This window comes from Aspergillus mulundensis (genome assembly GCF_003369625.1).
Source record: "Aspergillus mulundensis strain DSM 5745 chromosome Unknown scaffold_3, whole genome shotgun sequence".
NCBI classification, from domain to species: domain Eukaryota; kingdom Fungi; phylum Ascomycota; class Eurotiomycetes; order Eurotiales; family Aspergillaceae; genus Aspergillus; species Aspergillus mulundensis.
In genome coordinates, this window is record NW_020797891.1 from 1243873 (window position 1) to 1259542 (window position 15670).

General features: G+C 54.1%; 5 protein-coding genes across 5 annotated transcripts; 2 read left to right on the forward strand and 3 right to left on the reverse strand.

Annotated features, from left to right (window-relative positions):
* Positions 1–585: 585 nt before the first annotated feature.
* DSM5745_04154 (cation-translocating P-type ATPase) lies at positions 586–3954 on the reverse strand (the record flags this gene model as incomplete). Its single annotated transcript, XM_026746170.1, has 4 exons — positions 586–1221; positions 1275–3345; positions 3394–3659; positions 3724–3954. The coding sequence occupies 4 exons, from the start codon at positions 3952–3954 to the stop codon at positions 586–588; spliced, it is 3204 nt and encodes a 1067-aa protein (XP_026605166.1).
* Positions 3955–4908: 954 nt separating this feature from the next.
* DSM5745_04155 (uncharacterized protein) lies at positions 4909–5465 on the forward strand (the record flags this gene model as incomplete). The annotated part of the gene is made up of 2 exons (XM_026746171.1): positions 4909–4994; positions 5276–5465. 2 exons carry the CDS (start codon positions 4909–4911, stop codon positions 5463–5465), a joined length of 276 nt encoding a protein of 91 aa, XP_026605167.1.
* A 3763-nt stretch (positions 5466–9228) lies between these two features.
* fpaI (putative methionine aminopeptidase, type I) lies at positions 9229–10248 on the reverse strand (the record flags this gene model as incomplete). Its single annotated transcript, XM_026746172.1, has 3 exons — positions 9229–9350; positions 9416–9962; positions 10009–10248. 3 exons carry the CDS (start codon positions 10246–10248, stop codon positions 9229–9231), a joined length of 909 nt encoding a protein of 302 aa, XP_026605168.1.
* Positions 10249–11107: 859 nt separating this feature from the next.
* DSM5745_04157 (M20 family metallopeptidase) lies at positions 11108–12563 on the forward strand (the record flags this gene model as incomplete). Its single annotated transcript, XM_026746173.1, has 4 exons — positions 11108–11200; positions 11248–12062; positions 12117–12250; positions 12325–12563. 4 exons carry the CDS (start codon positions 11108–11110, stop codon positions 12561–12563), a joined length of 1281 nt encoding a protein of 426 aa, XP_026605169.1.
* Positions 12564–13291: 728 nt separating this feature from the next.
* On the reverse strand, positions 13292–15131 carry DSM5745_04158 (putative 2-methylcitrate dehydratase; the record flags this gene model as incomplete). The annotated part of the gene is made up of 4 exons (XM_026746174.1): positions 13292–13726; positions 13774–13958; positions 14009–14786; positions 14853–15131. 4 exons carry the CDS (start codon positions 15129–15131, stop codon positions 13292–13294), a joined length of 1677 nt encoding a protein of 558 aa, XP_026605170.1.
* Between the last annotated feature and the right edge of the window lie 539 nt (positions 15132–15670).

A 15670-nucleotide genomic window follows, 5' to 3' on the forward strand; every position in this document is an offset into this window, starting at 1 on the left:
CCAAACACCAATGCCTAATGAGCTGGCCGTGGGGGTGCGCGGGGGGCACCTGCACTTCACACCCATTTCCCAAACGGTAAGTTGAGATGCTATTGGTCCGAACAAATCACTCATACAATACATTCTGGGTACATATGAGGCTTCAATCCCTCCCCCACCGCGGTGTTGCCATGCAAGCCCTCCCTCTTCTCGTTCTACAACACTCTTGTAGTTGTCGACTACGAAACGCTTTGAAGCTACGAATTCAGACAACAATGTTATGTTCGAATGCAGATGCAATTGCTAAATCTATCCAGATCATTATTATGTCCATGCAAGAATCGTATCAATCTATCCACAAATGGTCATCAAATCGAAAGGTTGAAGAGGAGAAGGAAGAGGAAGAGGAAGTTGAAAGGAAGTTTTCAGGTCATCAGCGCATTCAGAGAATTCATGGCGCGTGGTTGATTCCCTCTCGCGCGGGAAATCTGGCCACGTCCTACGACATCGATACTTCAGCCTGGCATTTACGCTGCTCAACTGAGTTCAATGCCTGGAAGGAGATAAAAGTGGCATTGTCCACTTAGGTGGCGGGGTTTGGAACACTCAAACCATGGACTGCTCCATCTTGAAGTCCCCAGTCGCCTGGGTATCCGAGCGACTCATCGTCGTATACCGACTGAAATCCTGAGGTCCACGATAATGCTCGACCTGATTCCTGTTCTTCACAGACTCGCGCCGGAAATAGATACGCTTGCACCACTTCCAGAGCTCAACGCCCGCAAAGAACAGGATCGCCTCGACGATGACAACGCCCCACTCCCAGGAGATCCCAGTATGCATGAAGACGACGTCGTTGATGACAGGGATATAGAGCGCCGGGAACGTCGTGACGAAGCCCAGCATCACGCCGCAGAACAGGAACTTGTTGCGCCAGACATCGTGCATCCACTGGGTGAAGTACTTCTTGGAACCGGGTTGCATGCGGAAAAAGCTGCGGCGCATGTTGATCATCTCCCAGGCGAGGAAGAGGGCGAACCAGGTCATGCAGACGAAGGTTGTGGCGCGGGCGCGGAAGACGGTGTCGCACTCGGGGCTGTAGCTGGCATTGCACCCGCGGGCGAGGTTGCCGTCGCCCCAGACGTACAGGACCAGCGAGAAGGCGCTTAGGCAGAGGGCCGCCATCCACATGCCGTATACGATCATGTCGACGATGATTTCCCAGGTGAAGATACCTTGTTTCTGGTGGATGTTAGTTTTGGAAGCAAAATGGATAAGGGGGGAAGGGTACGTACGCTCTGAGGAGGCCGGTCCATGATATCAGGCGCGGCAACTTCCATTCCCAATCCCATGTCAGGAGCACCGGAGGTAATCATGATAATCCACAGAATCTCGACGGGGGCAATGGGGAAGACCGACTGTCCATCTTCGTCCTTGAACACGAGACCAATAAGAAGAGTAAGCGCCAGACCGACATTTTCTGCAAGAAGATGCAGGACAAATTTCTGAATGTTATCGAAAATTCGACGACCCTCCTCGATACCGTTGATGATCGAAGCAAAGTTATCGTCTGTTAGCACGAGCTCCGAGGCATCCTTTGCTACATCGGAGCCTGCTTCTCCCATTGCAATACCAACATCGGCACGCTTCAAAGACGGAGAATCGTTGACACCGTCACCAGTCATGGCGGCATAGCGGCCACGGCGATGCAGAGCATCAATCATACGGACCTTGGTGTTTGGTGCGCATCGTGCGATAACCAGAGGCAATGTGGGCAAGTCGTCGATCTCGTCATCCGTCAGCTTGTCGAATTGACTGGCAGTCATGACCATCGCGTCCGCGACGTCCTTCGCTATTCCATCCATGTTGGCCGGGATGATCCCGACTTGAGCGGCGATGGCTCGTGCAGTACCAGGGTGATCACCAGTGACCATGTGGACGGAGATTCCAGCTCGGTAGCACTCTTCAATCGCGCCAGCTGTCTCAGGCCTAGGTGGATCGTATAGACCGACCAATCCGCAGAAAACGAGATCCTTCTCGACCTCGTCGCGGGGAGGCACTTCTTCGCCGCTGGCGAAATCTGTGTGGAATTCTCGACTGGCCAGGCACAGAACGCGAAGACCTTCCTTTGCAAGTGCTTCCATATTCTGCAGGATTTGTTTCTTGATGTCATTGCTCATTGGGACTGGTTCTTCTCCGCGAGTCCAGAGGACGGTTGTGCAAGATTCGACGACACGTTCCACAGCGCCCTTGGTGAAGACCATCTGGTGCGTACCCTTTTCGTTGTCGTCCTCCCGAGCGAAAATGACGGACATTTTCTTGACAGTCGAGTCGAAGGGGTATTCAGCCTTCTGGCGCCAGATCGGCGTCTCACCCTTTGTCCAGCGTTCACGGCCCCAGTTGAAGCGGGATGCGAAGACCTGAATTGCAATGTCGGTTGGCTCACCACGAGCTTGCCATTCGTTGCCTTCGGACTTGTGAACAACAGCCAGGTTAGCCATGGAGGCTACATTGAGATAGTCCTCCAACGTCTTGTTGTCCTTGATAAGCTCAGCCGGGTCTGTAGGCTTCCCCTGCACGTCACGCTCAAGCTGGATAGGAGCATCCGGCAAAAGGCTGAGGTCGCCCTCGGTGGGATCTAGCGGGTTACTGGACGAGCCAACTGAATACGTTCCCAGCGATGGAATCCACGCCCTTTTGGCGACCATCTTTCCCTGGGTAAGAGTTCCAGTTTTGTCTGAGCAGATGTTAGTCACAGCACCAAGGGCTTCCAGGGAGTCAAGCCTCCGGACAATGACGTGTCTCTCAACCATTTGCTTCGTTCCCACCGCCATTGTAATTGTCAGGACCACGACGAGGCAAGCTGGGATCATGGCAAGGCCAGTGGCGACCGCATAGATAATGACTTCCTTGTCATTGCGGAACTCGTTGGCGGCCATAACGACAATCGCGAATATGACGGCGATAGCGAAGAGGAGCAAGGCCAACTTGGATAGCTTGCGTTGCAGGGGTGTTCCAACGTTGATGCCCAAGAACCGACCAACGGCATCGGTGGCAGTCAGGGTCCAAGCCTGCACATACCACCGCTTCTTGGTTTCGCCTTGTGGACCGCGCTTGACTGGGCGTTTCCGGGAGTCGTTTGCGTGCAGGGCAGCAGCAATAGCGCCGATTTCAGTCTTCATTCCAGTGCCGACGACGACTCCGCGAGCTCGGCCACGGGTCACGGTTGAGGAGCTGTATGCGATGTTCAGGCGGTCTCCGGGTCCGGTGTCTTCGTCAAAGGCCACATCGACCTCTTTCTGGACGGGCAGCGACTCGCCGGTCAACAATGCCTCGTCTGTTTCGAAGTTCATGGCGTCCACAAGCCTGCTCCGTGTTAGTCTAGCCCGCTCATACCGGGCTCAAGGAACATACCTGACATCAGCCGGAACAGTGTCACCGACTTTGAGTTCAATCATGTCTCCAGGGACAATTTCGGTAGCGGGAATAGTGTTTGTTTTGCCATCTCGCGTGGCTACGCCGGTGGGTGAGCTCAGGTTCCGAAGAGAGTCCATGGTCTTCTCTGCGGCATAATCCTGATACACGCCCACCACGATGTTGAGTCCAATGACAGCGCCAATAACGCCGCCTTCAATCCAAGATTGGATTCCGAAACTAACAGCCATGGCGATAATAAGAACCTACAGTACCATTTCATTAGTCAACCAGGAGATGGGGTCAGCGTGAGAAGAAGAGATAACTCACCAGCATCATCGCGTTGGCAATCTGTCTGATAACGATTTTGGCCAGCGAGACTCCCTCGCCGCCCTCCAGTTCGTTTGGTCCATGCAGCTCCAGCCGCTTCTTTGCTTCCGCCGCAGTGAGACCCTCCTCCGGGTTTACCTGGAGTTCGCGCAGAGTCTCATCGGGCAGGAGCGTGTGCGCCGGCCGAGACAAGGGCTGGACGTGCCCCTTTTGTTCGTTCTTCTCCCCCATTGCAGTCGATGTTGATGGATGTTGTGTTATTTGAGGTTATTGTTATTGATTGATCTGACGTTTTCTACTATGGTGCGTTCACTTAGGGAGGCTCCATATAGATCGTGTCATCCAAGGAATGCGAGTCCATACACAAGAAGGACTGTGCCCGAATCCGTCTTGATTGATTGCAATGAGCTGAAGATCTAGATTCTAGATTCTACCGTGCAAGAATTCCCCAGAGAAGCGGGAAACAGCACTCTATTTAACTCTAAACCGGGTATGACGACAGCAACCAGGGCGCCTCTGAGGCGATACAGGCTCTCCACCATGGAACACGGATCTGAGCGACGCCAAGCCTTGGTATCCTTCGTTTGGAGACTCTCGGGTTGTTTCTGAGGCCGCCGCTGATGACGCATACGACTCGAGCCAGCCCACGTGAGGCCCCCAGCTCTTGGCACATGCGCTTCTGGCGAACCAGCGGCCAATCGAGGCCTCTCGCCACGCGTGATTCGCCGATAGCGGGTGTGGGTCCGGCGGAGGGCCAAGAGCAGCGCGGGAGGCTTGGCGCTCGGCGCACGCTGCACCAGGCTGGGAGATTCGGCGCCTAGGATTGGCCCTCTTGGGACGCCCCTTGGCTGCCTGCAGCCTTGAGGGGCTTGAGAGTGGGTGGCAAGGCCTAAAATCAGCCCAGTGGCCCTTCAAAACGGTCCTGCATCCCAGGAAGAACCCCCGTGAATGGACACTCCCCCCAACTATAGGGATCCGATTACTGCCAGGGCGTCTCACCTCGCCAGTTAGTCTCGACCCAGCGTCAGATGCGAACGCACTTCCTTTCTAGCCGGTTTACCCGACCTTTCCCCCCACGTTGCATTGCGCCATCTCATTGGTTATGCCGCTTTGCTAGTTGCAGTCGTTTTCGTATCTTGCACCGTCGGCCTCTCCCTCCGGACTAGGGAACGCACACACGACACCATGGCCGGCAGCGCGACCAGCAAGAATCTGATCGCCGTCATTATTGGTGCTGTGCTGCTTTTCGGCGCCATTAGCGTACTTCCGATGTGCGTTTTTCCCCCCCTCTATCTTCAACCCAATGTATTGCCATTGGAAGTGCCAGTCGATGGATCTATCCCGTCTGCCCCCCCCTCCCCCTCCAAATCCTTCTGATGCCCACCCCTGTCGCACCTCGGAATATTCCATGGCTTTCGACACCAGGCCAGGCCTAGCTAGCCTAGTCCAGCGGCGTCGGGCCACATCACATCACATCACATCATACTGTACCCCAGCCCCCTGTCCCTGGAGCACGCGACACGCGTTATACTTACCAGACTCAAACATGCAGCGTCATTATGCGCCGACACCGTCGACGAGCAGCACAGCGACACGCAAACGAGCTCGCGGCCCTCCAGGCCAACGGCTGTATGCGCCAGGTCTCCGTGCAGAGATGGTTGGAGCAGCAGCGTCAACATCCCGCACAAACACAAACACCCGATAACGATACCCTTGAGCGATACGCAGGCGAGTCATGGTAAGCAGCTCTAGCCCCGGTCCCGTTGCAACATCATATCGCGCCCGGTTGTTCTTGGCGCCCCCAATTCAAGATGCGGGGACAGGGCTGGCTTTAGGGCCTCTTGGCGCTCCTGCGTCGACGCTATCCCCCTCCTTCCCAGCGCTGATCCGCGCTATGATGCTGTGTTGCCGTTGATCAGAATCCAGAATCCAGAATGGTCTGATGCACGCTGACGCTGACGCTCCTCTAGCCCCATCTGTCTCACGGCCCTGCTTGCACCTGCACCAGGCCCTGGCTCTGGCTCGCACTCTGCCTTATCGGCTTCACTCTCCAGCTCCACTATACAGAGCGAGCGTTACACCCGGCCTCGGAGTCGGAGTCAGACATCCGTTCGTCCTCCCGAACAAGCACACCTATCACATTCAGAATCACATCCGCCTCGACATTCCGAACAGTGCATTCCTACATCAAAAACAAACAATGACGACTCCCGATCCCGGTCGAAACGAGCACGAGGCCCGAGCTCCAGCATCCCTCCCGAAACAAGATCCAGCAGGAGCACGAGCACCAATACCCCAGACTCGCACCCGCACTCGCTCAGCGGCGTGCTGATCCTCACTAGATGCAGCCACGCCTTCCACACGGGTTGTCTTGCGTCGTGGTTCGAGTATAGACGGGGTCATGGGGAGTATCGGTGCCCGATGTGTAAGGATGTGCTTGATATTTCTTGACTGTGCATCTTATTGTTACCTGTCAGATAGTTTACACTTTCCACTATGATTATCCGATAGCGATAGTGGAGCTGGAGTAGATACTAGAAGGGAAAGTGGAATGAACACTGGAGTCTTGGCTGAGCCTGGCTGGGCTGGCCCCGGACTTGGCATTTCGTCTCGATTACGTTTTTGACTTTTTGTTGAGTGCCGTGCCGTCCAGGTTAGTACTCCGGAGATTGTACAGAGTACAAAGGGATACATCGTATAGACTGGATAGCTCCAAGGGACAGGATAGTCAAGACTCAATAGTTACTACTAACACATCATGACAAGACAATGAAACCCCGCGGTGTCTCAGTTCGAATGAACCATGGAAGGCCGAAATGAGCTAGCCAAGACCTCAACCCATGGACGTGACGACGACATCATCGATCCCCAACCCACAGCCACGAACGGACCTACCACATCATCGGCTATTAGGTTGGTGGTTTAGCGTCTTGGCCATCCTAGGTTCCGAGGAGATAGCTGGGGGTTATTCTTAGAAGTTGACTATTCCGTAGATGCTGAGATTTACTCCGTACGGGGTAGAAGTCGGACTTTGTTCGGAGCTCGGGTTGCATTGACGGCAAGTGGCAAGTTCCAAGTTCATGCCGGCTATTCATGAATCATTAATGTTTGATTACCCCGGTTCGCTTGAACTTCGGGGACAGTGCCCGTGGGGTAAAGATTCTATTTCGCGGGGCGGATAATTTGATCTGATTCCGGCGCTGGCACTGGCACTGGCAGGTCCAGCCGATCTGGTCCCCAGGGTCCGGTCTGGACTGGGCTCTGCGGGTGAGATGTCGATTCATTCTTCAGGACATGCATGGTCAGGGTCCGGGTTCGGATCCGGGGTTGGTTGTGTTTGTTTGCTTCTTATCTGGTTCTTGCGTGGAGGGAAAAGGATTCAGGATTCATGTAGGGTTCGATTCAGACCATGTGATGACTTCTTCAAGTGATTGCTGCGAGTGGACTTTGCCGCATCTGTCCACCTGTCTCATCGACGAGCAGCGACAAAGAATGAAAGTAGACTGTGGCCTGGCCTGGTATGGGGATGCAGAAGGAAAGTATAGCGTAGGGTGCGATGTGTAAAGGCTGAACGGTGGTTCGGCGCCTTGTCGGCTGCGACTACTGTACTCCAGATGCAGGTGTTCACTCCAATGCCGGACCCCCACGTTCAGTGCCTGACTGCATTTTCGACGGCTTTCGACGCTTCGCATTTTGCCGGGTGCAGATCTCCCATACATGTGGTGAGGGATTTTCTTCTTTCCCGAGGCTGCTTCTCTGGCAGAAGACGTAGTGCAGACGCTTGGGCGTTTCAGTCCGAATGCAAATACAGCGCAGCACTGGTGATGCTCGGGATCGGTTTACCCAATCGATGATCTGGGTAAGCTGGATGTCCGAGCTCCTGCAGCCGCCCGCGTATTGACGTCCAATCCGGGCTTCCGGTTCTGTCAGTTCCTGCAAATGAGGCGCGATATATATGGAGGGCTGAGTGTTGGCTGTCCTGCCTCGATAGACTTACAGACCAGATCTAGAGCCCTCAATGCAAGTAACAGCCGCGCCAGGCGACAGTGCGGGATAGGCTGCTTGTCTGCATTCAGTTTCAGGCTATTACGGAAGCAGGGGTAGGTACTGGATTGCCGGTAGTATTCCATATGTATACAAGGCAAGTGATGCCCGACGAATTGTCGCCATCACGCGACTTCCAACTCCTGCAATCGCCGGAGTGCTGACTGCATAAACAGGAGAAAACTGACGCTCATCTTGGGTAGTGTCAAGTCCCTTCCGATGCAGCAAGGCTGTACTGCAGCTAGGTGTAGGTAGTGATGTGAGCTGTCTAAGACTGCAGAGGGTCTATCAGAATTGTGATTCACGAGAATCCTTCGCGGACCGCTTCGCGGGACGTCTTTCCGAGTCACTCAGCATGCCGGGTCTGGAATTTGCCATGTCAATCCCAGTTGGTGAGGCGATTTCCGGCTATGGTCTGCTCATCCTTCGTCTAGAGAGCAGGGCGGCAACTACTCCGTCAACCTTCTCTCTACCATTCGAAGTCAACACGAGATTTGCCAGGCTTCTTTCGATGGTCCATGACGGCAGTTTGCCGTGAGAATGAGACCGTTGTGGGCGACTCAGATCTCCGACTCAATGAATGCCAAGCGCAATCACTCGGTATCCTAACCATCACTGCTAGAAGCAAACCGGAAGCCGCAGTGCGAGGGTCTACTGATTGCTTATAAAACAACCATTGGCCAGGTCTTCCTTCGACTAGCAGTCAGCAAAGACTGAATAACCCTAGTCGCTCTGCAGGTTCCCATCATCCTCGGGCTCTGTGGAGGCGCGAGCTTTGGCAAACGCTGTGATTGATAAGAGTATTGACGGTGGAGGTACTGATAGAAGGTTATCTATGAGACGGTAGTATCATCAGCGGAGAATGACGACCTTGATCAACCCCCTCGCAAATTTGACGCCGGGCACATCCGGTCCTTCAGAGCCTTTGCTTGGACGGCCCGAGTTAGCAAACGGTGTTGTATTCGAGGCTTCCTTGCCACACGAAATATTTCGGGCCAGGCACGGAATTCGAAGTGTCTAGATGCATCGCTGAGTCCTGATATTCTCAGGCAGTCCTGCGTAGACGGAGGCGGGTAAGACATTCACGGTCCCATCTTCCCTGGCTTGGGGCTTGCCGCCTCGAACCTAGGGCGAGCAAAGCCTGAGGTCGAAGAAAAAAAAATGAGCCAGAGCCCACTGATAACACGCCGACCAGGTATAGAATTTCCGTCGAGCAGTAATCTTCATTCCACCAGCTAGCCGTAGAACGACTTCAAGCATAGGGTAAGTGAGTAGATACATGACTGGGTCTGGAAGCGAAGGCGTTGAATCTGGCTCAAATGGCTGCTATATTCGTACACTGAAGGTATCGCATTGTCGATTCAGATCATAGAGGATTTTGCGGGTCTCCCCTACCTTTATACATGCTTCGCCGAGTCAATCATGAACATTCAACGGGCGTGTTACGCATTCGGCGCGCAGTCAGGCAGCTTCTGCTGTCCCATCCGTGGTCGAAGTCGACAACACTACAGGCCCTCCGGGTGAGTTCTCATTTCGCGCAGTTAGAACCTCGACCCCGGTTTCCGTGACAAGCAAGGTGTGTTCTATACAAATGTTAGTGAGCAGTCAACTGGACGATGGACGGGTTGTTGAGAATTGTTGTACGCACCAAATTGAGCAGTCCGTTTGCCATCGCCAGTTACATTCGTCCAATCATCCGGCCAATATATCTCCCGAGAGCTTCCCAGCGCAAGGATAGGCTCAATGGTGAAGGTCATACCGGCCTTACATACTCCCACAGCTTTGTTCTTGCTGTAATGAGGTATCCATGGTGGAGGGTGGAACTCGGTATTGATGCCATGGCCACCCCATGTTGCGACGACCTTGAGGTTTCTGGACTTCGCGTGCTTCTCAATAACGCGGCCAAATTCTCGGATAGGAGTCCCGGGCTTTACGATCTCAATCGCCTTGTCCAAGCACTCGCGTGTTGTTTCGATTACCTTCACTGAGTCGGGGTCTGCCTTGGCTCGATCACCCACGTAATATGTCTCGTTGACATCGGCGTGATAGCCTCCGTGGTACAACGAGATATCGAGATTGATAATGTCCCCGTCGAGAAGGATGCGCTGGTCGGGTATCCCGTGGCAAACCACTTCGTTGACGGAAGTACACAGCGATTTCGGGAAGTGGTTGTAGTTCAAGGGCGAAGGATACGACTGTCAATGTCAGAAACAAGGCATGACCGGAAAAAGCAATCCTCACCTCGCGCTCTACACAAGCTTTGTGGCACAGCTCGTCCAGATAATCTGTAGTAACACCCGGCTTGATCTCGGCAGCAGTAATATCCAGTACTTCTCGGGCGAGCCTACACACTTTGCGCATCGCATCCTGTCCCTTGGCGTCTAGGATGTCGATCTTCGTCCTGCTCAAGCGTTGTTCGGCCTTGGGGATACCGGTCACGGCCCAGTCAGGGTGTTTTATCGTCCTGGGTACCGTACGCATAGGAGAAAGTGGGTAGACTGGTCGAATAGTGCCGGGGAAAGAAAATGTGGGGAAAGGGTTGTACAGTCCGGTGCCTGCATCGCGATTAGGGACAGCCTAGACCTGGAGTTGCGGACGTTACCATTCTTCGTCTTGTGGAGAGTCTTGTGTTGGCTCTACATGCCTGTCAGTCTATCCCACTACCTCCATGGCCGCGGTGGGCAAGAATCTAACCCAGTTCCTCTTGAAGCAGTCTTGCGAGCAGAAATAGCTGTCTCTGATGCCGCTCTTTAGGCACGTCGGACACTGCAGATCCCCCGCATCGTTCTCGCAGTCCGCCCCCAGACACTTTCTGCTGGCGGGCATTGCAATCGGGAGTTTCTGTTGATGCGTTGGATTATTTTGGATGATGGTTGCTGTTGCGTTGGTTGTGGTTTCGGTTGCTGCCCCCACTAGCGAGTCGCGACGCGCTAATTCTCAGACGAAAGCAAACTGACCTCGTCGTACCTACCTGCTGTGCCGCTCGTCTTGGCGGGGTTGAAATGCTTGGGCATCTGCAATCTACTTGCCATATGTGGTGTCCACTTTACGGAGGCTGTATAATCCATGGCTCGAAATGGCTTTGATAACAGGCACTAGAGTTCTCCAACTCCAACTCTGTGCGGGGCTGCGATGTCCGGCTGCGATGTCCGGCTGCGATGTCACGTCCATCATCATGCTACACGGAACCCTGCCACTGACAATCAATTGACATTCTCTGCACTCATTGGAATATAAAAAAGAGGCTACAATTTACCTGGCGCATGCTTTTCCAGCCGGTGGGTGTCATTATCCAGCTCTTCTGTGGACAGGTCCCGCTGACAGGCCACAGATCAACAAAATGCAGCTTACAATATCTCAACAACGATACATCCAGCCAGTCCAGGATGCGCTCCGGAAATACGATGCGAGATTGCAGATCATAAACCATAAAGTAAGCTAGCAACTATTCCCAATGAGATCTCCAATTAACCGCCGAAGATATGGTCCAACCCCGAGCTCGGCTACGAGGAGCACCAAGCGCATGACCACATCTGCGAGCTTTTCGAGGCCCTTCATTCAGAGGGCTATATTGTACGACGCCACGCATACGGCCTAGACACCGCGTTCGAGGTCGAATATAAGCACGGTGAGGGCGGTGCTGCCGGTGGCCGCATTCTAGCATTCAATGCCGAATACGACGCCCTTCCGGGTGTCGGTCATGCGTGTGGCCATAACCTAATTGCCACGAGCTCTATAGCCGCTTTCATCGCTGCTTGTGAAGCATTGAAGGCTGCTGCTCCTAGTGGGCTGAGCTACATCGTGCGTCTACTGGGCACCCCGGCGGAGGAATCCGGTGGTGGGAAGATCCGTCTACTGGACAACGGCGCATACAAGGATGTCAACGCCTGCTTGATGATCCATCCTACAGCGATGCCGCCGGGTCAGCCCAGTCTCCTGAGTCTCGCGAAGGCTCCCGAAGGCGGATTCCTGGCGAACGACAAAGTCAGCGTGACCTTCACCGGGAAACCGGCGCACGCTGCTGCGGCGCCTTGGGAGGGTGTCAATGCTCTCGATGCCGTTGTCGCGGCGTACGTCAACATTTCTCTTCTCCGTCAGCAGATCCTGCCCACTCAGCGGGTCCACGGGGTTATAGTCAATGGCGGCGACAGGCCGAATATCATTCCCTGGTCTGCGAGTGTGGATTACTATATCCGCTCGCCAACTTTGGCAACACTGAAGCCGCTGACAGAGCGGGTGGTAAAATGCTTTGAGGCTGCTGCCATTGCTACAGGTTGTAAAGTGGAGTTTGAGTGGTGAGTGCTCCTTGGGGTGTCGCACCACCAAGCTCACTAAGTGACTCTTTACAGGGGCCCCTCGTACGCGGACGTAAAATCCAACGAACCCATCTGCGAGAGCTACGTCTCCGCAATGCGAGCCATGGGCCAGCACGTCCTCCTCACAGCGCCCCCAAGTGCAGGCGGCAGTGCATCGACGGATATGGGTACGTCGCATACATCCGCTAGCTTCTGCCATTTACTCGTGGTGAAAATTATCTTCTAACAGGTTTCCCCATAGGAAACGTATCCTACGCCGTCCCCGGTTTCCACGGCGTCTTCTTCATCCCCGCCAAGGGCGGCAACCATACACCGCAGTTCACTGAAGGGGCGGGATCCGCCGAGGGATATCAGCGGGCAATTGAATGTGCGGCGGGCATGGCGGTTACGGCGTGCCACTTCTTGGAAGATGACGACTTTGCACGGCAGGTCGCGGAAGACTTTGCAAGCGGCGAGTCAGCGTGGGTGTGGGCGAGATGATCTAGGTTATGTTTTGGACTATCTGGCTTTGTTGGATATACTTCGTCGGAATATCCAAGATTTATTTATCCGACACCAATCGAAGACGATAACTGTTTTTAGGACAAACTGCCCAGCCTTGATGGGATGAAGTCTCTTAGGATAGTACCGCAGAATAGAGGCCTTAGGGCGGCGGAACCATACAAGCGAGTACCAGTTTTATCGGCATGGTATCAACCAAATCCAAATCAGTGATCACCACCACCACCCGTAGCGGGTCGATAAAGTGGACGATACCAACGGTGATAAATGGTTTCACTTGTATTGACAATCTATTTTAAAAAAGGTTCATCCATTATAACAAGTGGCCGGGCTAGCTCAATCGGCAGAGCGTGAGACTCTTAATCTCAAGGTTGGGGGTTCGACCCCCCCGTTCGGCTGTCTTTTTGTCAAATTTTTGACCTATTGCCAAGAGAATACCGTTTTTTAATGGCAAAACCATCTTATTTGCGCCAAGAAACGAACTTTGTGCGCTGTGCTGGTTAAGGTTTGCGTCAAAGTTGATAACCCGCCCGAACCACCAGTGAGAGCGAGAGGGAGAGGGGGAGAGGCAGCTTACAGCAGGAACTCCTCGCCTGTGGCCAGGAACCAATGGAAAGGTATAATATGCTTAATCTACCATGCGCAACCATTTTTCACATTCAAACTCATTATACACGCTAGAAATCCAAAGTTACATGGCATCATCTCTAAGCCTCAGGAGCAACGATGCTGTCCTTGACGTAGAGGTCGACGTACTTGTCAACCTCGTAACCCTCCAGCTCGGCCTTGTTGTTGCCTAGGTCGACGAGCTGCTTGAGGCGAGCCTGGTCGAAGTGCGCCCGGAGGTGGCGCTGGTACTTGTCCAGAATCTCGGGCTTGGCCTCGTCACGGCGCAGACGGTGACCGAGAGGCGCCTCGACAATGACCTCATCGAGAACAGTGCCGTCGTTCAGAGTGACGGTGAGAGCGTTGGGGATGGTACGCTTGCTGGGGTCGTGGTAGTCCAGGGTGAACTTGGGGTCCTCAACGCAGCGGATGCGCTGGCGGAGGTTCTCTAGCAGAGGAGAGGTAGCGGCCTCGGAGCCATCGGCGTAGTCGTTGGCAGTCAGGCGGTTGAAGACCAGCATGGTAGCGACCATGTACTAGATGCAGTCAGTATCTAAATCTTTCCACGATTGGCATATCATACCTGTACGCAGTGGTCACGGTCTGCAAAGTTGTCCATGGCCTTGAACTGCTTGTCGATGATGCGGATGCACGCCTCGTGGGTACGGTTGGTGACCTCCTTGATATCCTTGGCGGTCTTGCCCAGTTCCGCGAGCTTCTTGTTGATGATCTCAGCCGCCTCAATGGCAGTCTGAGAATGGAATTCAGCTATAGAATATTAGCACCTCACCAGATCCGGGCTTAAGTTGCGCACATACCGGGATAAGAAACCTTGAAGAGAACGTTCTCCATGACGTAGCTGCCGTATGGGCGCTGGAACTTGAACTTGTTGCCCTTGAACAGAACGTCATAGAAACCCCAGACAGGAGCAGAAAGGACGGTCTTAAGACCACCCTCGCCCTTTTGGACCTTGAGAACGAGGTTGACGGCGCGCTGACAGGCATCACCGGCAGCCCACGACTTCCTCGACATGGTGTTGGGAGAGTGTCTGTAAGTACGGAGACTCTGGCCGTCAACCCACGCTTGGGTGATGGCGTCGGCGGTCTGCTTCTCACTGAGGCCAAGCATCTTGGACACGACAGCGGTCGTAGCCACCTTGACCAGGACAACGTGGTCCAGACCGACCCTGTTGTAGGAGTTCTCTAGGGCAAGGACACCCTGAATCTCATGGGCCTTGATCATTGCCTCCAAGACATCCTTGATTGTGAAGATCTTACCCCCAGCAATATTTCCACCAGCGCGGTTGGTGCGAGAGACCCAGTCCGCGACAGCGAGGATACCACCCAGGTTGTCGGAGGGATGACCCCACTCAGCAGCGAGCCAGCAGTCGTTGTAGTCGAGCCAACGGATCATCGCACCGATGTTGAACGCACCGTTTACGGGGTCCAATTGATAGGGAGTACCTGGTACGCGGGTACCGTTGGGAACGACGGTGCCATCGACAACGGGACCAAGGAGCTTGGTGCACTCCTTGAACTTCAGAGCTTCCAACCCACATCCAAGGGTATCTAGGAGGACCAACCGGGCGGTGTCAAACTGGTCCATCATCAGTACAGTTGTCCTAAGAGATTCAGGGGTGCGCTTCTGATCGAGGGCTCATACCGCGAGGTCGGAGTCGATCTTGTAGTTGTGGATGTAGTCGGCCATGTCCTTGATTTCAGGATCATAGCCTACCTGCGAAGCAGCAGGAATTGGGGCCGCGGATTGCAAGGACGCCATTGTTGAGAATCTCGAGACACGAGGTAAAGCTGGTGATGAAGCTCTGTAGGAGCTGAGGACGGAGGAGGGGGCAGAAGAGGTGCGGGAGAGCGAAGCGATGCGGGACTGGAGACTGCGGGGAGACCTGTGGGTCAGCCGTCTCAGCGCTGAAGAGGCAGACATGATGATAGTTAAGGGGACCGAGATAGGAAGAAGGTTGTAATACTCAATTGATATCAAAGGGAGAAGAAGGAAAAGGAGTTGTCTGCGGAAGGGAGGGAAGGGAGAAAAGAAGAGTCGGTTGAGTCCTGAGAGGGAGGGATTGACGGTTGACCGACCTCCTCGCCGACTAAGCCGAGGCCATTCGCTTTTGTTGCTGCGCTGGGCCGGGCACTTTACGGTAACCGCATTACACTACGCAGTAGCTATCTATCGGTTACACGCGGTGATTTTAGCATCCGATCTCGGAATATAGCATTCTGTCTTGCACCCTGGAGCTGAAATCTATGCTATGTGGTCTCCTATGGTAATTGTAGCGCTTTTCGGCTCTTGTATAGTGACGGCTGCCCCGGACTGCGCTCCTTACCCCGCACCACCGTCCACGACTCCATTCCGACCCGTCTCCGTCAAGATGCTCAACCTTGAACCAACTGCTGCCATCCTGCCACCAACACAAACAGCACCGAAAACCATGTCAGAAACTGTTCACCATTATTTCCTTT